At 42.4% G+C, this 23,923-nt stretch overlaps 1 protein-coding gene across 2 annotated transcripts in view; it reads left to right on the top strand.

Moving 5' to 3' along the window:
* The window catches only part of LOC110162858 (protein kinase C epsilon type-like), an 87,868-nt gene that overhangs the window by 40,570 nt on the left and 23,375 nt on the right, over nucleotides 1–23,923 (top strand). For both annotated transcript variants that reach the window (XM_055163019.1, XM_055163020.1), the window contains one exon: nucleotides 9,527–9,681. In XM_055163019.1, coding sequence (XP_055018994.1) covers nucleotides 9,527–9,681 — 155 coding nt within the window. The remainder of the gene's footprint in view (nucleotides 1–9,526; nucleotides 9,682–23,923) is intronic.

Raw genomic sequence — 23,923 nt, 5'->3', positions numbered from 1 at the left:
AGAGAGTGAGAGAAAGAGAAGGAAGGGGGTGGGTGGAGAGAAGGAGAAGAGACAGGGAGAGAGAGAAGGAGGAGGGGGACGGAGAGAAGGAGGAGAGGTACAGAGTGAGAAAGGGAGAGAGAGAGAGAGGAGGAGAGAGAAGGAGGAGAAAGAGAGAAAGAGGAGAGAGAGAGAGAGAAGGAGGAGAGACAGGGAGGGAGAGAGATATAGAGAAAGAGGAGATATAGTGAGCAAGAAAGAGAGAGAAGGAGGAGGGAGGGAGAGAAAGAGGGAAGGAGGAGAGAGAGAGAGAGAGAGAGAGAAGGAGAGATATGGAGAGAGAGAAAGAGAAGGAAGAGGGGGGGTGGAGAGAAGGAGAAGAGACAGGGAGAGAGCGAGAAAAGGGGGACAGAGAGAAGGAGGAGAGGTAGAGAGTGAGAAAGAGAGAGCGAGAGAAGGAGGAGAAACAGGGAGAGGGAGAGAGAAGGAGGAGAGACAGGGAGAGGGAGAGAGAAGGAGGAGAGATGGGGGAGAAAGAGAGGAGGAGGAGAGAGAGAGAGAAAGATAGATAGAAGGAGGAGAGATGGGGGAGAAAGAGAGGAGGAGGAGAGAGAGGGAGAGAGAAGGAGGAGAGACAGGGAGAGGGAGAGAGAAGGAGGAGAGATTGGGGAGAAAGAGAGGAGGAGGAGAGAGAGGGAGAGGGAGAGAGAAGGAGGAGAGACAGGGAGAGGGAGAGAGAAGGAGGAGAGATGGGGAGTGAGAGAGAAAGACAGAGGAGAGACAAGGAGAGAGAAAGAGGAGGGGGACAGAGAGAAGGAGGAGATGTAGAGAGTGAGAGAAAAGAGGAAGAGGGGGGGTGGAGAGAAGGAGAAGAGACAGGGAGAGAGTGAGAAAAGGGGGAGAGAAAGGGAGAGAGAGAAGGAGGAGAGGCACAGAGTGAGAAAGGGAGAGAGAGAGAGAGAGAGAGAGAAGGAGGAGGAGAGACAGGGAGAGAGAGAGAGAGAGAAGGAGGAGAGATGGGGGAGAAAGAGAGGAGGAGGAGAGAGAGGGAGAGAGAGAGAGAGAAGGAGGAGAGACGGGGAGAGAGAGAGAGAAGGAGGAGAGATGGAGGAGAATGACAGGGAGAAAGAGGGATATAGACAGAAGGAGGAGATATAGGGAGCGAGAGAGAAAGACAGAGGAGAGACAAAGAGAGAGAAAGAGGAGGGGGACAGAGAGAAGGAGGAGAGAAAGGGAGTGAGAGAGAGAGTGAGAGAAGGAGGAGAGACATAACAAGGAGAGACAGAGAGAACGAGGAGGGGGGGAGGAGAGAGGGGGAGAAAGAGAAAAAGGGAGATAGACAGAAGAAGGACAGATGGGGGTGAGAGAGAAAGAGGAGAGGGACAGAGAGAAGGAGGAGAGATGGGGAGGGTTTTTTCCAATCTGTTCTAGAGTTAATTTAACATTTTTGGAAATGTTCATTAAGTAACACTGGACCAAAGTTCCTGTTTAACCCCAAAATCCAGAGTTATATTCATATTTTGAGAGTAAACGGATAACACTTTGTAGAGTTTTCCTGATTTACCAAAGCAACACACAGAGGAGTTTTATTTTTGCACTTTATTTGAGTTAATTTAAGATGAAATTATGAACAAAACTGGTTCTTCTCTCACGGGAGTTTGAAGTGGTGGGAGGAGCCAAATTAACACTAGTAGAAGTTGAATTAACACTACAGGAAGTCGAATAAACACTAGTTGAAGTTAAAATAACACTAGGAGAATTTAAATTAACACTAAAGGAAGTTGAATTGACATTAGGAGAAGTTGAATTAATACTAAGAGAAGATGAATTAACACTAGTGGAAGTTGAATTAACACTAGGGGAAGTTGAATTAACTCTAAGGGAAGTTGAATGAACACTAGAGGAAGTTGAATTAACACTAGAGGAAGTTGAATTAACACTAAGGGAAGTTGAATCAACACTAGGGGAAGTTGAAATAACATTAGTGGAAGTTGAATTAACACTAGAGGAAGTCGAATAAACACTAGTTGAAGTTAAAATAACACTAGGAGAATTTAAATTAACACTAAAGGAAGTTGAATTGACATTAGGAGAAGTTGAATTAACACTAAGAGAAGATGAATTAACACTAGAGGAAGTTGAATTAACACTAAGAGAAGTATTAACATAAGGGAAGTTGAAATAACACTAGAGGAAGTTGAATTAACACTAAGGGAAGTTGAATTAACACTAGCAGAAGTTGAATCAACACTAGAGAAAGTTGAATTAACACTAGGGGAAGTTGAAATAACATTAGTGGAAGTTGAATTAACATTAAGGAAAGATGAATTAACACTAGTGGAAGTTAAATTAGCACTAAGGGAAGTTGAATTAACTTTAATCATATCAACTCTGGAAAATAACCCCAACTCGAACCCCATTTCACTTTCAAATAGTTAAAATAACACTTTTTTGGGTTAAAAATAAAAATGAAAAATTACTTTAGAAATTGCTTTTTCGTTGGTGTAAAATGAAGTAAAAACTTATATTTACAACAGACGACCAAATGAAGTCAAAGTCTGAGAATAACAAGACCCGAAGAAGCCGCTTGGATGAGCTACGAAACGTCTTCACTCCCAAAACTTTACATTTTTCTTTCATTATTAACTTTTGACTCGTCCTTCAGTGTGTCTGGGTTAAAACCACCTACCACGACATGACATCACAAGGTGGAACAGACCATTTTGAGCTTTGGAGATGTAGACAGACTAATAATAATAAAGAGTTACTCAAACATGTGTGAATGAAACAAAACACAACTCCAGGTGTGTTTTTTAGGAGGAAACAACATCAGAACACAATTTAAAGCTCACAAGCAGTGTTGGGGAGTAACAGATTACATGTACCGGAGTTAAGTAATCAGAGTACAAATTATGAGTAACTGTATTCAGTTACAGTGAGTGGTAATTGGATTACAGTTACTTGGTTGAAATAAATGGATTACATGGCAGTATTTTCCTGTTTTCCCGTTTTCACATTTTGGGTTGTATCCCCTTTTTTTTTTTTTTTTTTTTCTCAGTATTTCTACTCATTGCCGGAAGCAGGTCTAAACTAGAGCTAAACCGTTCTAAAACAGGTCTAAAACAGGTCTAAAACAGGTCTAAAACAGGTCTAAAACAGGTCTAAAACCAGGACTAATCCAGGACTAAACCAGAACTAAACCAGGACTAAAACAGGTGTAAAACCAGAACTAATCCAGGACTAAACCAGAATTAAACCAGGACTAAACCAGGACTAAATCAGGTCTAAACCAGGATTAAACCAGGACTAAAACAGGTCTAAAACAGGTCTAAAACCAGGACTAATCCAGGACTAAACCAGAACTAAACCAGAACTAAACCAGGACTAAACCAGGACTAAATCAGGTCTAAACCAGGATTAAACCAGGACTAAAACAGGTGTAAAACCAGGTCTAAACCAGGTCTAAAACCAGGTCTAAACCAGGACTAAACCAGGTCTAAACCAAGTCTAAAACAGATCTAAATCAGGTCTAAATCAAGAATAAACCAGGACTAAAACAGGATTTAACAGGACTAAATCCTGCTGCGTGGACGTGTCTCCTCTTCTTCTATCAATGATATTTTTAATACGGTAAATCAAGTTATCCAAAGTATTCAGATTACATTACTCACTTTAAATAACTTAATGGATTACGTTACAAACTACATTTTGATATATGTAATCTGTAATCTGTAGGGGAATACATTTTAAAAGTCACCTTCCCAACACTGCTCACAAGTGTCGATTTTTGTGTAACATTGAACCTTTAAAAGTGAATGACATTACAAATAAAGCATAATTTGTGTCCTCGAATATCAAATTATAAATCAGACTGATACTTTACACTTTTATTTGCGTAGTTTCCATACATACAGAATATTTTTAGTCCCTCCTGAGTCATTTCTCGGATGACTTCTGTGTACTTCTTCTCGAGTAATAATATTTGAAGTTACTGTATTGTTGCTCGAGTACAGTTTTTGGCTCGTGTGTCAGAAAGTGGCCAGACGAGATGTGAGTTTTGGGTTAGATAAGAGGCCGCGCGGCCAATGCGGGCGGTTGTGTAAGGGTGCTGCGCCGCGATTGGCCGACGCGCTGCCTTTGTGATTGTGTGCGGTTTGGGTGAAAGAAGGAGGATGATTGGTTTAAAGGGAAGCGCACAAATGAACCCGCTGACCTTTTCGCACGAGAGTAAGATGGAAACCTTTTTATTTACACAGACTCATTGGAATACATATTTCTTACAGTTTTGGAAGGATAAGCAGAATTTGTGGTCGTGAGGGTGTTAAGATTCTGTGAAAAGCTTTAAATCAGAACAGAAGTGATTGTGTGAGCTCGATCGTTTTAATCTCTAATCTCCTGCGGATCATTTTGTTATAATTTAGACATTTTAAGTCACAATATTGATCTAAAACGACTTCATAAAAGAAACAATTGCACTGAAAACACGTTAGAAAACTGTGGAGCCCTGCAGACCTTTTTCACAAGGGCCGGAAGTCCCGCCCGGTAAAGCTCTGCGGAACTTCCAGTTAATGGTTTTCTGTGGCAAAATGTCTTTGTTAAAGTCTGGCCCGTCACCAAATCTTCAACCAAAAAGGTCCACAAAGGATAAACATTCTAACATGAAGAATTTATCCACAACTATCAAGAGAAGAAAGACCAAAACCTAAAGGAGAACCACCACGACGCATTAGTGACACACTGAACAAAACTCATGTTATGGTCATGAATAATGTAAGTAATAACTAATTAATTAATAAGTAAAAAAAAAAAGAAAAATGGTGGGATGGTAGAGGCTCTGATTTGAGGTATATTTATTAATTATCACACCAACACGTTTCAACAACTTAGTCCTCATCAGGGCTGAACAGAACTTGATGAGCCCTGATGAAGACAAAGTCAAAATGTGTTGCTGTGACAATTAATAAATACAAGAATTCAAGCTCTGGTCTGATGAGCACCTGTAGGCGTAAGTTTTGATCCAGTGCAGCTCTCCAATATTGTTCTTTTTATTATTAATAAGTAACTTGTTTACTCAGACTGATTGTAGGATTAAAATATAAAATTGATTTTAGATAGACAGACAGATGTTCATCTCTAGCATTTAAAATGCACAGATTTATCAAAAATCTAAAGTCTTGGCCACATCAGAGAAATGGTCACATTTTTATACAGCACTTTTCCACCTTTAAGACACTTAAAGCACTTTACAACAACAAACCACTCACACATTTATACGTCAGTGCACACAGACAGTTTGTTAAGTGTCTTGCCCAAGGACACAACAACACCATTCATCTGTGAAAGACACAGCAAAGGGTCAGTGGATCTGACCGCTCATCCGATCATGTTTTTATGTCGAGAGCGGGATTCAAACCAACAACCTTCAGCTCATTGCACAAACGCTCGACCAACTGAGACACGGCCAACTGTAAAATGTGACCATCACAGCGTTCAGCTCCAGTCAAATAAAGCTCAGTGAAGCTGGCAGTTAAAGCAGGCATGTCCAAACTATGGCCTGTGGGCCAAATGCGGCCCTCAGACAAAACTTTCTTGACCCTCAGACTTCCAGGTAAATTGGTCCAAATGACCTTGCATCAATTAAAACTTCACTTTTTATGGCAAGCATTTTGAAAATCTACTTTGATAAAGCCAATATTGAATATTTAGTTTAGTTTTAAGGATCTTAGCATGAATAAAGTCTGATGGTTCATTCTAACGTGTTAAACATGCACATATTTCAATTATTCTCTGTTTTGAGCTCCAGTCTATGGCCCTCGATCGACCCTCTGCTTCATCTGTGTTTAGATTTGTGGCTCTGGATGAAAAAAGTTTGGACACCTCTTAGTTAAAGGGTGAATTTGGAGCGGAGTTCCACGTTAGGAATATGGACAGATTTACAGACAAAATAGCAAAATAGTGGTTTATTTCAATTCATTAAGTCAAATTGTAAGAACTGACAAACTGAACTGAAATTGTTTTGTTTTTTTTTGAGTGAGATTCTCCAGAGGAAGAAGAATAAACCTGGACTTTACAGACTCATGTTCTGCTCCTGTAGAAAAAAAAACAAAAACAGATGTGGCGCTTTCATTTACATTTCCGATAAAAGTCACTATACACTACTTTTGAATTCATTAACTGGTTTTGCGTATAACATGACATTAATCATGATTAATCACAGGAACTCATGAGATAAATGCGATTAAGAGTTTTTATTTTTGTCGAACCCTGATTTAAAATTAATAAAAACTGAATCGAACCAGCCTCAGCCACGGCGTCTTGAGTGAGCGGAACAGTCTCGTCTTGTGGCTTATATACGCGCTGTAAATATCATGACCACACACACACGCACACACACACACACACACATATATATATTACACACACACACACACACACATTTCCTATATGAAGAAAGCAGGCTGGAATTCAGGAAGTGGTCCATTCTCCCCGGAGCCCATTACAGAGGCCGAGGAACAGAGGCGAGGGCGGGGTGTACAGACGACGGCGGCGGCGGTCGGGGGGCGGCGGGGGAGGGGGGCATGGGGGGCATGGGGGGGGTTCTTATGTCTCATGTTTTGTGTTTAAACAGTGTAGGTTAATGCTGCGGTGAACATGACTCAAGGATTTCCCAGACACCCGCTGGGCGCAAGGAAACTGGGTCAAAGGACAGAATCTAAAGCTGAAGAAGTTCGTTATAGTTGGATTTAAAGCAGGACTATGTCACTTTTCTGCTTGTTTATCTGATATGTTATTGCGTGGCCCGGAATGTTCCACAGTAGAGCATTAACCTTGTCCAATATCTCCTCCTGAAAAGTTCAATGTTTATCTTTAAATCGAACCGTATTGAAAGGTGCCTTGTGCTTTTCTCTGCGTAGATGTTGTTGCTTTGTCTGGAATGTTCCACGGTATGGCATTACGTCTTTCTAAACCTTTGCATGGAGACCAAACCGGACCACGTTACAAGTCAGATCTGCAGAGAGGCGACCCCGCTCACAGTCAGAATGTTGTTTTTTGAGGTATTTTTGAGCTATAAATCCACCTGTGATTGAATAAAAGTAGTAGAGATGTTTAATGTCACACTGTGGAACATTCCAGAGCAATGGTGTATCCATAGAAACAAGCAGGTGACAAGCAGCACCCTCCATCAGAAAAGTTACACAATGCACCTTTAAGCTTTCGTTCCTTTTAAGAGTTCATGGTCATTTTCACAATTTTTACTAACACATCTACTCATTTACAGCTTCTGGTTGTAGCTCCGTCTGTTGAACTTCACAAAGTGTGAACCAGAGTCCTGCACGAGTCCGTTTTTGGAGACCCGCACCCGCCCGCACCCGCGCAGTCCAGCACAGCACCCGCCCTTTCACCCGTGATTATATCAAAGTTAAACCCGCATCCACCCGGACCCGTTAACTTTCCACCCGTTACCCGCCCGTGCCCGAGATAAAACACACACAAAAACATTCTGAGTGAAGCATCCAACTGAAAAATTATGACTTTAAGAATTACAATCACAAAATTAAATTTAATGGTTACACTTTCTTCAGTACGAACGCGAATTCACAGGCGCGACTTGACTGTCAAAAATACGTCATCACTTCACAGGATTTATTTATTGAGCAGAAGAAACACGCCACGGACTGAACCCCGACTAAACCCTGACTAACCCAGGACAAACTCAGGACTGATTCCAGGACTGAACCAGGACTGAACCAGTACTGAACCAGGACTCACTGTCGGGCTCAGAGGTGCACCCTTGTAGACCATTGGGTGACTGCAGGCTAAAGCACCAGCGCAGAAGTTTAGTCCTGGTCTAGTCCTGATTTAGTCCTGACCCACCCGCATACCTGCCCGAAAAATTCAAGAATGTTAAAACCCGACCGTTTCAGGAACTATTTGCCCGTATTTGTTGACCTGGTGCAAAACTCTGGTGTGAAGTGTGCCCATTCAGGCGTCAGTGTGGTAAGAATCTGGAGTTGACGCAGCACATCTTGCACATTCAAGCGACGATGCTCTGGTCGCGCATCCAGGGAGTTGGTGTCAGAAGTTGAAAAAACAGAATTTTTGGCATTGGATGTGCCACATTAACCAATCTGGGACAACTATCCAGTGACATAGCGACGTTATTATCCGGAAGAAAGTGAAGAAAAAGAAAGACCCGGCAGCCAGGAACACCAGAACAAGCCATGGAGTAAAAATATATACACGCACCAGTCGCCAAGCCGTTCGCCTCTACTGATGGTTTTATGTAATAAAAACACTAAAGTCTCGACTGGAAAAACAAGGCACTCACAGATGCACGTCAAGTATTTTTCTCCCTTTCATCCACGGCATCCAAGACACGCGTCAGGGGCGTCGGAACTCAAATGCTAAGGCGTCTAACTAGAGGCGTCCAGTGTGTTTTTTAACGCAGTGGTCTGACCGCAACTTGAGTCCTCCATTTCTGTTCAAAGATGGACCGTCTTTCCCAACTAGAATAGCCTCTTTAAAGGTTGTATAGAGGATTTTTTAAGGGAAGTGAAATACAGCGACTGTCCTTTTTCAAATGTTGTGCATATGTGACACCACCTTCCTCCTCCACAGCTCTACAAGTAGAAACACCTCCTCCCACCTCTTTACTCTAGAAATCACACATGTTTACATCCAGTGCGCGTTCAGAATTACTGTTGAAGTGACCTGTCTAGAAATAATTTAACGACCGATGCGTCAGTTTTTAGACCCTTCGTCCGCTTCATTCGCGCCATCGCTGGAAGGAATCTCCAAGAATCACCTCAGTTTGTCTTCGCTCCTTTTCCCCTTCTCTTCTTCTTTCAGCGACCTCAAAAACCGACTTTCTTTTGTGGCGAAATGGTCGTGGATTCTCGTCCGCCATCTCAATAAACTTTGTGCGAATTGCGAGGAAGCGACAGTTTGAAAAAGCCTCTAAGAACCGCTGCATAAACCACATAATCCCCGCGCGTTGACGAGTCAGTTACACTAGAAACGTAGGGAGTTTGATTGACAACCTAACAGCCAACAGAAAATGAGGCAGCCTCGTTTTCTATTGGCTGATGTTTATCTGGCCTCAACACGTCCACAGTTGATGGATTTTCATAGTTTTTTTTTTTTGGTCATCATAATTACAAAGCTGCTGCGTCTCTGTAATGGTATTTTAAACTTTCATTGACAATTTGAAACTGAAAAAAAATCCTCCATACAACCTTTAACTCCTCTCTCAGGGGATTTCTTTTCTCTGGCTCAGATTTGTACCTCACTGTCCTCAAAAGTGTGGTTAGTGGTTTTGAGATGGATGTGAACAGCAGACTGAGGTCCTGTGTTGGTACATCCTCTTATGAAGCGGCTGTTTTGTTTCTCCAATATAACGAATGAATATAAACTATTTTTGTTATTGAACCTTCCTAGACTCCCCTCTCACCTGTGTGTGTGTCTTTGTGTGTGTGTTTGTGCGTTCGTGTGTGCGTTTGTGTGTGTGTATGTGTCTGTTTGTGTGTGTGTGTGTGTACTTCCTCAGGAGCGTCTGTTCTTCGTGATGGAGTACGTGAACGGAGGAGACCTGATGTTCCAGATCCAGAGGTCCAGGAAGTTTGACGAGGCCCGTTCCAAGTTCTACTCTGCGGAAGTGACGTCTGCGCTGATGTTCCTCCACCGCCACGGAGTCATCTACAGGTACGTCTACATCGAGTCATCTACAGGTACACCTGCACCTGCACCGAGTCATCTACAGGTACATCTACACCGAGTCATCTACAGTACATCACAGTCATCTACAGGTACATCTACACCGAGTCATCTACAGGTACAGCTGCATCGAGTCATCTACAGGTACACCTGCACCTGCACCGAGTCATCTACAGGTACATCTACATCGAGTCATCTACAGGTACATCTACACCGAGTCATCTACAGGTACACCTACACCGAGTCATCTACAGGTACATCTACACCAAGGTCATCTACAGCTATATCTGCATCGAGTCATCTACAGGTACAGCTGCATCGAGTCATCTACAGGTACATCTGCACCAAGTCATCTACAGCATCATACATCGAGTCATCACAGGTACATCTACAGTCATCTACAGGTACATCTACACCGAGTCATCTACAGGTATATCTACACCGAGTCATCTACAGGTACATCTACACCAAGTCATCTACAGCTATATCTGCATCGAGTCATCTACAGGTACACCTACGAGTCATCTACAGGTACATCTGCACCGAGTCATCTACAGGTCACACAGGTACATCTACACCAGCACCGAGTCATCTACAGGTACATCTACACCGAGTCATCTACAGGTACACCTACACCAAGTCATCTACAGCTATATCTGCATCGAGTCATCTACAGGTACATCTACACCAAGTCATCTACAGCTATATCTGCATCAAGTCATCTACAGGTACGTCTACATCGAGTCATCTACAGGTACACCTACACTGAGTCATCTACAGGTACATCTGCACCGAGTCATTTACAGGTACACCAGCACCGTGTCATCTACAGGTACATCTACACCAGCACCGAGTCATCTACAGGTACATCTACACCGAGTCATCTACAGGTACACCTACACCAAGTCATCTACAGCTATATCTGCATCGAGTCATCTACAGGTACATCTGCACCGAGTCATATACAGGTACATCTACACCAGCACCGAGTCATCTACAGGTACATCTACACCGAGTCATCTACAGGTACACCTACACCAAGTCATCTACAGCTATATCTGCATCGACTCATCTACAGGTACATCTGCACCGAGTCATATACAGGTACATCTACACCAGCACCGAGTCATCTACAGGTACATCTACACCGAGTCATCTACAGGTACACCTACACCAAGTCATCTACAGCTATATCTGCATCGAGTCATCTACAGGTACATCTGCACCGAGTCATATACAGGTACATCTACACCGAGTCATCTACAGGTACATCTGCACCGAGTCATCTACAGGTACATCTGCACCGAGTCATCTACAGGTACATCTACACCGAGTCATCTACAGGTACACCTACACCGAGTCATCTACAGGTATATCTACACCGAGTCATCTACAGTACAGCTGCATCGAGTCATCTACAGATACACCTACACCAAGTCATGGACACGTACACCTACACCGAGTCATCTACAGTACAGCTCCATCGAGTCATCTACAGATACACCTACACCAAGTCATGGACAGGTTCATCTACACCGAGTCATCTACAGGTACATCTACACCGAGTCATCTACAGGTACATCTACACCGAGTCATCTACAGGTACATCTGCAACGAGTCATCTACAGGTACATCTACACCGAGTCATCTACAGGTACATCTGCAACGAGTCATCTACAGTACAGCTGCATCGAGTCATCTACAGGATCACCGCCACTGAGAATACATGATATTTTGAAAATTATATTTAGCAGAAAAAACTACATTTGACTGAAACAGGCCAAACTCTGTGCATCATCTCTGTTTGACTGAACACGCTGCTTATTTGGTTTAGAGCTTCCAGCCGAGCCGAGTGTCTCTGTACGTTTCACTCTATCCTCTGGAGCAGGAAAAACAAACCACGTCGAACTCCCTCATCATCAAGAAATGTTCAGTTTTTGTCCAGAAACTCTTCACACATACGTCACACGAGTTATATAATCAACTGGAATTCTATCACTGTGAACAAGCTTATCTTCCAGTAACTATAACGTCAGGATGTTAAGTTCTGCTCTCAAACTGAAAACACTGTTCCACCTTGTGATGTCACGTGGTGATACATACGGAAGCCGAGAGGGGTCACAACAAACGCAAACGCCGCAACAAATACAAATGCGACAACACAACAAAAAGCAACAACACACCAAAAAAAGCCACAACGGAAATGACCACGGAACTCTATTTTAATGCAGACGGCGTGACAAATACAAACACCACAACACAAACGCAAATGCCGCAACACATTAAAAAGCCGCAACACATTAAAAAGCCACAACACATTAAAAAGCCACAACGGAAGTGACCGCGGGACTTTATTTTCCGCCGGACCGATCAAGCGACAAGTGAAGAAGAAGAACTACAACGTGAAAAGTAAAGGAACGGAGAAGTTGGAAACGTAAGTTAAAGTAATTTATTGTTTTATCGTTATTCGTTTCACGTTGTAGTTCTTCTTCTTCACTTGCCGCTTGATCGGTCCGTCGGAAAATAGAGTCCCATGGTCACTTCCGTTGTGGCTTTTTGATGTATTGTGGCTTTTTAGTGTGTTGTGGCATTTGTATTTGTTGCGGCATTTGCATTAAAATAGAGTCCCGCGGTCATTTCCGTTGTGGCTTTTTAATGTGTTGTGGCTTTTTAATGTGTTGCGGCATTTGCGTTTGTGTTGTGGCGTTTGTATTTGTTGCGGCATTTGCATTAAAATAGAGTCCCACGGTCACTTCCGTTGTGGCTTTTTAATGTGTTGTGGCTTTTTGATGTGTTGTGGCTTTTTGATGTGTTGTGGCTTTTCAATGTGTTGCGGCATTTGCGTTTGTGTTGTGGCGTTTGTATTTGTTGCGGCATTTGCATTAAAATAGAGTCCCGCGGTCATTTCCGTTGTGGCTTTTTAATGTGTTGTGGCTTTTTAATGTGTTGTGGCTTTTTAATGTGTTGCGGCTTTTTAATGTGTTGCGGCATTTGCGTTTGTGTTGTTACGTTTGTATTTGTTGCAGCGTTTGTATTAAAATAGAGTCCCGCGGTCATTTCCGTTGTGGCTTTTTTTTGGAGTGTTGTGGCTTTTTGTTGTGTGGTCGCATTTGTATTTGTTGCGGCGTTTGCGTTTGTTGTGACCCCTCTCGGCTTCCGCAGATACAGGAAGTGCTCCACTGTGTTTTTAAACTCAACACACCTTCACTAGAATCATTTGGAGGATTTCAGCTCGGGAATTGCCGATCTCTACTGAAACTAAAGGTAAAAGAAGGAGATGTTAACGTGAAAACTGCAGCTTCATGACATCACAAGGTGAAAAGACTGATAATAAAGTTACTCAAACATGTGTGAATGAAACAAAACCCAACTCCAGGTCTGTTTTTGAGGAGGGAACAGTATTAGAACATGACTAAAAGCTCACAAGAATCAATTTTGCGTGATAAAAGGTCACTTTTTTTTTTTTTTGCAGCGTTTTTCCAACAACAAACCACTCACCCATTCACACACACAAACTATCACTCCAGTGTACGCAGACACTACACAGCAAAAACTGGAGGGTTAAAATTTTAGGGTAAAATATTTCAGAGTTGTTTTTACCACCAAAAGTGTAATTTTAAATATTTGAAAGTTAAATGGGGTTTTGAGTTGGGGTTATTTGTCAGAGTTGATGTGGTTGAGGTTATTTCAACTTGTCTTAGTGTTAATTCAACTTCTCTTAGTGTTAATTTGGCTCCTCCCATTCACCACTTCAAACTCTTGTGAGAGAAGACCAGTTTGAACCAGTTTTGTACATAATTTCATCTTAAATTAACTAAAAAAAAGTGAAAATAAAATAAAACGCCCCTGTGTGTTGTTTAGCTAAATCAGGATAACTCTACAAAGTGTTACCTGTTTACTCTCAAAACATTAATATAACTCTGGATTTCGCAGTTAAACAGGAATTTTGGTCCAGTGTTACTTAATGAACATTTCCAAAAATATTAAATTAACTCTAGGAACAGATTGGACTCAAATAAACTCTGAGAAAATGTTAAAGTTGATTCTGTGAGAGTCGATATTAACACTCCACTTTTTGCTGTGTAGGGGTGAGGTGGGTTAAGTGTCTTGTCCAATGACACAACGACAGTATTCGACCCAAAACATGAAAGGAAGAACAGCTAATTACTGAGGTCAGTTAAACACAATCAATCAATCAATGAATCTGCCCAGAGACGACAGGCGGAAATTAGCTCTGGTGCTACAACCTGATGTACAATGATCTCTGCTGTTAACGTGAATGTAAATAAGGAGAGTCAAACTCAAATTCACAGAGGCCAAAATTAAAAAACTGGGACTAAGTCGTGGGCCAAACTAAATATTTATTGAAAATTTTCAATGACATCATCATGTTTTCTCTTCTTTCGAGATATGTAGTGTTAAACCTTTTCTTGTTTAAATAAATGTTTAATAATAGTTTTGCTTAAACACTGAATCCAGAACAAACAGAATATAAAATAATAACATTTTAAATAAATAATGTCTCTATAGTTTATCTGTAGCTGGTGGGCAGCTCTAAAACATATTTGATATGATCTCACGGGCCAAATATAATTATACCACGGGTCAGATTTGGCCCCCAGGCCTGAGTTTGACATGTCTGATGTAGATGTGTGCACTGTCCCTGTCTCATTACTCACTAACACAACTAACTAAACGAGAGAGCAGCAGTGGACCTCAGTCTGCTGTACATCTCCACTTAAAAGCCACGAGCCGCTCATTTGAGGACAGTGAGGTACAGATCTGAGCCAGAGAACAGAACTGGTTTGAGAGGAGAGTGAAAGAAGCCATTTTTATTATGAAAGAGAATCCTTCTCTAAACAGAAATGGAGACTCAGACACCATCTATCTCCTATTTACAACTCCATCCTCAAACCTAAATCAAAACAAACAAGAGAACAACAGGTGTATCCAGGTCAGGTCCAGAGGTGTGGAAGCTCCATTATGACCATGAATTGTTCTGCTAATTAGACCCCACACCCTGTACAGGTCAATAGGCCGAATTAACAAACAGAAACTGTAACCAAGTGTGTGTTAGTTTCAGAGTAGTTTCAGTGTAGTTAGCTCCTCCCTGCAGACAGATATAAGGAAGTGTCCACCAGCGTCTGACCAGAACTGAAGAAGCAGCTTGGATGAACTGAGAAACGTCTTCAACCAAACTAACTTTTGTCCAGTCGACAAACTGAATTTTATCATCGACATGGATTCGACCTGGACGACTGAGGGATTCTTCACACAGCTTAACTAAACTAACTAAACTAACTAATCTGTGGGAGCTGGAATGGCACCGCCAACCTGTGGGTCAGTGGATCTGCTCAATGATGTTTAGGTCAAGAGCAGGATTTGAACCACCAACCTTTGAATCAGTGGACAAATGAGCTACTGCCGCCCTGGTTCTGCTGTACTGTTCAATATTTTACTCAAATAAGAGTAAAAAAAGTACTCTGAGAAATACAGTGGCTGACCTTGGTCCAGGATGGAAATATCTTTTTTATTACAGTACATGTTTGTCTCTTACTTCTTCTTGTCTTTTAATACACATTGTCCCTTTAGTAAATAAATATAAATACAAATATAATAGTATTTCGTGGGATTACATCACTGCAGTAAATGTAACAGAGCTCCGCCCACTTTTCGCCGCGACAAACTGAAGTATTTGGACAAAGTGTGTGTACAAACAGAAACAGTGTAATATAAAACTGTATTGAGCGGATGATTTAGTGTCTCGTCTCTTTTATGCGCTCGCGGCCCACAATGCACCTGGACTCGTGTTCTGTTTCATTCACACGTCTCTGAGTAATCCAGCGTGCTCACACCGGCTCGTCTTCACTCAGACCTGAACTCACCGCCGAAATGCACCAAAACCATCAGACCGCACACATGACATCTACACCGAGTCATCTACAGGTACATCTACACCGAGTCATCTACAGGTACATCTGCACCAAGTCATCTACAGGTACATCTACACCGAGTCATCTACAGGTACATCTGCACCGAGTCATCTACAGGTACATCTGCACCGAGTCATCTACAGGTCATACAGGTACATCATCTACAGGTACACCGAGTCATCTACAGGTACATCATCTGCACCGAGTCATCTACAGGTACATCTGCACCCAAGTCATCTACAGGTACATCTACACCCGAGTCATCTACAGGTACATCTGCACCAAGTCATCTACAGGTACATCTGCACCGAGTCATCTACAGGTACATCTGCACCGAGTCATCTACAGGTACATCTACACCGAGTCATCTACAGGTACATCTACACCGAGTCATCTACAAGTACATCTGCACCGAAGTCATCTACAGGTACATCTGCACCGAGTCATCTACAGGTACATCTGCACCGAGTCATCTACAGGTACATCTCACCGAGTCATCTACAGGTACATGCACACATCTACAGGTAGTCATCTACAGGTACATCTGCACCGAGTCATCTACAGGTACATCTCTCACAGCATCACCGAGTCATCTACAGGTACATCTACACCGAGTCATCTACAGGTACATCTACACTACCACCGAGTCATCTACAGGTACATCTGCACCGAGTCATCTACAGGTACATCTACACTACACCGAGTCATCTACAGGTACATCTGCACCGAGTCATCTACAGGTACATCTGCACCGAGTCATCTACAGGTACATCTACACTACCACCGAGTCATCTACAGGTACATCTACACCGAGTCATCTACATACAGGTACATCTACACTACCACCGAGTCATCTACAGGTACATCTGCACCGAGTCATCTTACAGGTACATCTACACCGAGTCATCTACAGTACATCTACATCATACACCGAGTCATCTACAGGTACATCTACACCGAGTCATATACAGGTACATCTACACCACCTCTGTGTTTAGTTCGGTCGTGATTTAGTCGTGGTTTAGGTCTTTAGTCCTGGTTTAGTCTGGTTTAGTCCTGGTTTAGTCCTGGTTTAGACCTGGTTTAGTCCTGGTTTAGTCCTGGTTTAGTCCTGGTTTAGTCCTGGTTAGTCCTGTTTAGTCCTGGTTTAGACCTGGTTTAGTCCTGGTTTAGTCCTGGTTTAGTCCTGGTCCTGGTTTAGTCCTGGTTTACCTGGTTTCCTGGTTTACCTGTTTAGTCCTGGTTTAGTCCTGGTTTAGTCAGTCTGGTTTAGTCCTGGTTAGTCCTGGTATGGTTTAGTCCTGGTTTAGTCCTGGTTTAGTCCTGGTTTAGTCCTGGTTTAGTCCTGGTTTAGTCCTGGTTTAGTCCACATGTGACTCGCTGATAATATGAAAAACTTTCGGTCAAATAACGTTCATTGACTTTAGACCATGACGCTCCAGTACCAAGACGGCAGCTGAATTAACACTTGCCAAGAACCTGAAACCGACATCTGCCGTTTTATATTTACGGTGAATAGTGTGGACTTTTGCACACGGCTTTGGAGTCTGAATTTTTCCAAGAATTAAAAGTACAGAGCTGTGGGCGGAAACGGTGGGCAGCTGAAAACATACATTTTTTCACCGTTCAAACCTCCGCGGCCGAACAATACAGAATCACCCAAAGATGAGCTGCTCCTTACATCACATCTAAACAATGACATAACTTTTTTGTGTAACCGTGCGTTCTCGCGAAAATGTGAGCTAAAAATGTCCTTCCTCTCAGTATTTGTTGGGGTTATGAAACTCCTGGGCCGCGTGACGTGGTGTTATCCCGACGGAGGATGTACATTTCATAATAACATTGTGAATCCGCTGCAAACACACGGCCCGACAATCATAACACTATTGTCCCGCGGATACAAAGAACATGCGAGTCCACCGAGCGTACGGCGAAATCCTAATGTGGACTGTTTTAGCTCCGTGAGGATTCTGGACATTTGGGAAGTTTGATCCAAGATTATTACCAAATCGTACGGTCGGGAAAATAAACAGTGATGCCGTCGGAACAAAACAGACCGGGTCAAAAACAAGTTTAACAGCTAAAAATAACATTAAAAGTCCCGTATCAAGCAAAATGGATTCACACGAGCTTCAAGTCGCACTTTATTATTAATCTGTCTACATCTCTAAAGCTCGAAATGCTCTGTTCCACCTTATGATGTCATGAAGAGGTAGTTTTCAAGCATTATCAATATTGTGATTTAAAATGTCAAAATTATAACAAAATGATCAGAGGTCAGAACTTTAGACATTTTTGGAGATAAACTAAAATAATCTTGAGGGAGCCTGGTCCTGGTCCTGGTCAGGTTTGGATCTTTGGGACTCATTCATTTAAATTTTTTCGTAACTTCCATTTAAAGAAGATGCGGAGAGAATTCTGCGTCAGATTCAGAAAGCGTTCTTAAGCAGAATTCCTTCTTGAGTGACAGTTGCGCCTAATTCAACAACACCCAAAGCTATGAACACCTTCATGTTCATTTACATTTTATTTACTGAAAATAAACATGTATTTGGTTAGAAAAGGTGGAGAGTCTCTGTCTCAAGTGGAGGAGTTCAAGTGTGTCGGGGTCTTGTTCATGAGTGAGGGGAGGATGGAGCGTGAGATTGACAGGTGGACAGGTGCAGCGTGGGCAGTGATGCGGTCGCTGTATCGGATCGTTGTGGTGAAGAGGAGCTGAGCCCAAAGGTGAAAGTTCCTCCTAGGGATGGGCATGATTAATCGATTAATCGATAATTGATCATTAAGAATTTCATCGATTACGTTAATTTTAATCGACAAACCGAATGTAGGTTGCTGTGCGTAGTGTAGCGTGACCAAACAGGTGTGTACATGTGTCTCTGCATCAGAAGGAGCGAGACACAAAACAGTGGGTCAGTCTGTAACGAACCGAAGCACAAATGTGGATTTAACGATGATTTGTACAAGAAATTCCACATTTTCCGTTGCGTTGGGACAAGTGTGAGTCCATGTGCACAGTGGATAAAGCAGCACATATGTTTCTGTGTCCAGTGGGAAAAGGTTTTTCCAGGTGAGAGTCGCTCAATGTGGATGACGAGGCCCCGCCCCCTCCCCCCGTACGCTGTCCTGGTTTTGAAAACACAAATCTGGTCACACTGACCTGTATTCACCTGAGTCATGTCTTTTAATCCAACAGAAATTGACCGCATCAGCGACACAGAGCTGGAGTTTTATCTTCACTTAGTTTATGTAAATTAGTGATGTGGTTTGAAGTTTTGTTTCTGTGAGAGTTGCACAAAACTGAATTAAACACATTATAATGTCAAACAGCTGATGTGGATCTAGAGTCGTTATGTTTATATGTCGTAAAGTTGAATTTATTTATGCAGATTAGTGCAGATAGTAATAATAATGAAGATCATTTTAATATAAAAACGTTAATGATTAATCGATAATCGATCGTTAATTCTTCCGATGATCGATTAAGAAAATTTCATCGAATGCCCGTCCCTAGTTCCTCCCCTCACCTCTGGTCATGAGCTCTGGGTCATGACCGAAAGGACCAGATCGCTGATGCAAGCGACACAAATGAGTTTCCTCCGCAGGGTGTCTGGGCTCAGTCACACGGGGGGAGCTCGGCGTAGAGCCACTGCTCCTCCACGTGGAGAGGAGCCAGCTGAGGCTGGAGCATCTCCTGGACACCTCCCTGTGGAGGTGTTCATGTCCCACCGGGAGGAGTCCCCGGGGAAGACCCAGGACACACTGGAGGGACTATGTCCCTGGTTTATTCTTGATTTAGACCAGGTTTAGTTTTGGTTTAGTCCTGGTTTAGTCTTGGTTTAGACCTGGTTTAGTCTTGGTTTAGCCTGGTTTAGTCTGGTTTAGACCTGGTTTAGTCTTGGTTTAGACCTGGTTTAGACCTGGTTTATACCTGGTTTAGTCTTGGTTTAGACCTGGTTTAGCCCTGGTTTAGACCTGGTTTAGTCTTGGTTTAGACCTGGTTTAGCCCTGGTTTAGTCTTGGTTTAGACCTGGTTTAGTCTGGTGTTTTAGTTTAGTCCTGGTTAGTCTGGTTTAGACCTGTTTAGTTTAGTCCTGGTTTAGTCTTGGTTTAGACCTGGTTTAGCCCTGGTTTAGTCTTGGTTTAGACCTGTTTAGCCCTGGTTTAGTCTTGGTTTAGACCTGGTTTAGTCTTGGTTTAGACCTGGTTTAGCCCTGGTTTAGTCTTGGTTTAGACCTGGTTTAGTCTTGGTTTAGACCTGGTTTAGCCTGGTTTAGTTTAGACCTGGTTTAGCCCTGGTTTAGTCTTGGTTTAGACCTGGTTTAGTCCTGGTATAGTCCAGGTTTAGTCCTGATTGAGTCCTGACCCGCCTGTAAAATTCCAGAATGTTAAAATGTTGTAAAACATGTTAAAAAGTGGCTGCAGGACTCGGCCTCAGAGTCACGTGCTTTTCCAGTTCCCCCAAAGTCCTCACGTCCTCCGAGCTCCACTCCTCTGAGCTGCACTTTACCCACACTGCACCACAACTTCATTTTTCACAAACTTTAGTTAAGCAGTAAAATGCAGTTAAATCAAATAAAACTCACATTACAATAAAAAAGAAGTAAATATTTTGCTGTTTTATCCACATTGTTGCAGATCACAATATTATCAGATCAATTAAATCAAATGCAGCAGTTTTCACACGAGTTCTTCGGGTCCGTGTGTTTCGTCATGTCCAGCATTAATGTTTCACTTTTGGAATAACAGAAAAATGAAAATGTGCACGACCTGAAGTTACCCCCCAAAGGAAAAAGAGTCAGGAAGCCATTAAGAGGCGAGCAGTGCATTATGGGAGCAGATGTTTACGAGGTCGCACCAGGTCAGAGCAACAACGCGAAAACAAAACAAATACAACAAAACTCGTGTCCACCTGCGCTCACTTGTGATTGGTCCGTACTGGCCAATCACAGAGCAGTAGGGCTGGGTATCGTTAAGAAGTTGCCGATACGATACATACCTCGATACAGTGCACTTTCAATTCGATATGATATATTTAAAATTGATTCAATACGGTTCAATAAAAAAGGCTAAATCATGGCTGTGACACTAAAAGTCTTTGTTAAACCACTTCTTGTGCAAAGTTAAAAAGAAAAACACACACATTTTAATCATAAAAACAGTGAAAATGTCAAATCTGTCACATGAACAAGTTTCCTTCCACCAAACAATTGACAAAACTGTAGCTCTGTGACAAAATAATAGAGTAAAATATACCAAAAAATACTCTTGGTGATATATCGATACAGGAGCTCAAGATATTGATTCTGTATCATCAAGTTAAGCGATACAACATATCGATATTTTGATATTTTTGCACACCCCTACAGAGCAGCACTGCAGTTTGGGCAGAGTCAGCGACCAAAACAAACATGTCGAAACCAGAGCGAGTTCCAGGTCTGGGGCCGTATCTGGACCCGGTCAAGCAGAAGTAAACAGCAAGTCCAAAAATTCAAGTTAATGCATCTGATATAAAAATGTATTGAACAGATACATATGTACTCCAGTTTATGAAACTGTTGACCTTTTTTCTGTACCATTTTTGGTTCTAAAGTTCCATCCGTTTTAAACAGACCATGTATGAAACATGGAACAAAAATTATTTCCCAAATTTCACAGACCTGCAAATCATGTAAATAAATGGATGTATTTCATCATATCTTGTGTTATTCCATCCTTGAACTGTTGATGAAGGGACATGATTTAAAAAAAAAAAAAGTATTTAAAATGATAAAAATTTGCTTGGAAGGACTGACATATTTTATAGAAATAGTTTCCTTTTATTTTGAAGTAATATTAAAGTATTCAGAAGAAAAAAGTGACAAATTATGCAAAATCATGCATCTTCTACTTCAGGAGAGTCAAACTCATTTTGTTCCGGGGGTCGTGTCCAACTGACTTTGATCCCAAAGTGTCCAGATCAGAAAACTCATGTCATATAAACCCCAAAAATAACAATAAGTTCAAATATTTGTGCAGAGAAACACAAATCTATTGCAGAAATCTTTTTTAATTGATGAACTCTTTCTTTTACAAAATATTATAATATTATGAACAACCTGAAACTTTAAGAAAAACACAATTTCAACACAAAGTTTGAACATGAACTTGTCTGTAAACAGGAATAAGTCATTTTTGTTGTAAAATCCTGCACTCGGCTCCACTTTTCTCATGTTGGACATTTTTCTGATGAGGGTGTCACGGTCAACAGTCAAAACGATCGTCCTTTAAAGGTTGTATGGAGGATTTTTTTTGTTTTTTTGTTTCAAATTGTCAATGATAGCATTATAGAGGTGCAGTAGTCTTGTAATTATGATGACCAAAAAAAGAGAATAAAAATTCATCAACTCTGGACGTGGTGGGGCTAAACATTTGCAATAGATAACGACACTGCCTCGTTATCTGTTAGCTGACAGGCTGTCAATCAAACTCCCTACGTTTCTAGCGTAACTGACCTGCCTGCGCCGCCGGTACGTGGTTTACGTACGCCTGTCACGCAGTCCACAGACGCAAGACGCACAGACGCTGTTTACTCCACCAACGCAACAGTTCTTAGCGGCTTTTTTTGACCTATATCTTCCTCGCAGTTCGCACAAAGTTTGTTGCAATGGCGACAAGAATCTATGAGCAGTTCGCCACAAAAGAAAGTCCGTTTTTGAGGTCGCTGAAAGAAGAAGACAAGGGGAAAAGCAGCGAAGCCAAACTAAGGTGATTTCTTGTAGATTCATTCCAGCGATGGTGCGACTGAAGCAGACGCAGGGTCTAAAGACTGACGCATTGGTCGCCAAATTACTCCTGGACAGGTAACTTCTGCTTATTATGAAAACGTACTTTATTTCCAAGAGCTAGTCAAACGTTTTCAGTACACGAAAGCGATATCCTATGTCTGAAAACGTAATTTTCAAGGCAAAGAAAGAGTCCGCTTGCTGCTGCGTGTTGTAGCTAGTTCATTCGCACTGAATCTCCGCGCAACCTTCTCTGCTCCCCTTTCCTGCTCCTGTCCCGCTGCCCGATCCGCTTTCTTCCCCCTGCTCCTCACTTCTCCGGGCACGGAATCTCCGCGCGCACCGCTCCCCTCTCCTCTCTCCTCTCTCCTCTCTCCCTGCTCCGCTCTTCTCCCTGCTCCTCCACTTCTCGTCCGCGACACGAAATGTCCGCGCACCCCCTCCCCCTGCTCCTCACTTCTCCGCCTTGCCTAACCAACACTGTAGTTAGTTGTTTACAAGTCATGTGCAGCTCACCGGCTGTAAACAAACCTGTTTCTGGCGTAAAGAGGAGGCGGGAGAAGGCGTTTCTACGTAGGAGCTGTAGAAGAGGGGGGTGGTTTCACGCATGCGCAACATTTGAAAAAGGACAAAACAGTCGCTGGATTTCTCGTTCCTTGGAAAATCCTCTATACAACCTTTAAGAGCGTTTGGAAAGAGACAAAGTCTTCATTTTGTGCTGCTCTGGTGGGGGGGGCCACGTACAGAGACGCTGGAGACGCTGCTGTGATAAACACCACAGAAAATTAACAAGATTTTAATAGAAAATATAATTAAAATATTTTAGCAGAAAATCAGCTGAGGGCCAGATTAAAGGTCTTGGAGGGCCGGATCTGGCCCCCGGGCCGCATGTTTGACACCTGTGTTCTACTTGTTTGCTCTCAAACTCTCTCAAACTCTCCATCTTCACATCACAAAACTCGACCTGAACGACCTGAGCCCCTCACTTCACGATCCAAACACAAAACTCTGAGCTCCACTGTGTTTTTAAACTCCACACTCCTTCACTTCGATCATTTGGACACTTTAAACCCTGGAACTGTCAGTCTCTACTGGAGCTGTTCACTTGAAAACCACCACTTCATGACATCACAAGGTGGAACAGAACATTTTGAGCTTTGGAGATGTAGACAGACTCATAATAAAAATAAAATACTGACATGAATGAAACAAAACACAACTTCAGGTCTGTTTTTGACGAGGAACAACAGACACCTGTGTAACTTTCCCCCCCCCTGTGCATTTCACTCCTGTCTGCCCAAAGCTCCCTTCCCACCTTGTGATGTCTCTTTCTGTCACCCCCCCCCTTCTCAACCCTCTCTCTCTCTTTCTCCCTCTCTCTTCTTTCTCACCCTCTCTCTCTCTCTCTCTCTTTCTCTCTCTCCCTCTTTCTCTCTCTGTCTCTCTTTCTCTCACCATATCTCTCTCTCTTCTCTCTCTGTGTCTCTCTATCTTTCCCCATATCTTTCTCCCTCTCTCTCTCTTTCTCCCTCT

The sequence above is a fragment of the Boleophthalmus pectinirostris genome, unplaced genomic scaffold (genome assembly GCF_026225935.1).
Source record: "Boleophthalmus pectinirostris isolate CB_2022bp ecotype Guang Dong unplaced genomic scaffold, ASM2622593v1 HiC_scaffold_5, whole genome shotgun sequence".
In the NCBI taxonomy this organism is placed as follows: Eukaryota; Metazoa; Chordata; class Actinopteri; order Gobiiformes; family Gobiidae; genus Boleophthalmus; species Boleophthalmus pectinirostris.
This window is presented reverse-complemented; position numbering and strand designations above follow the sequence as displayed.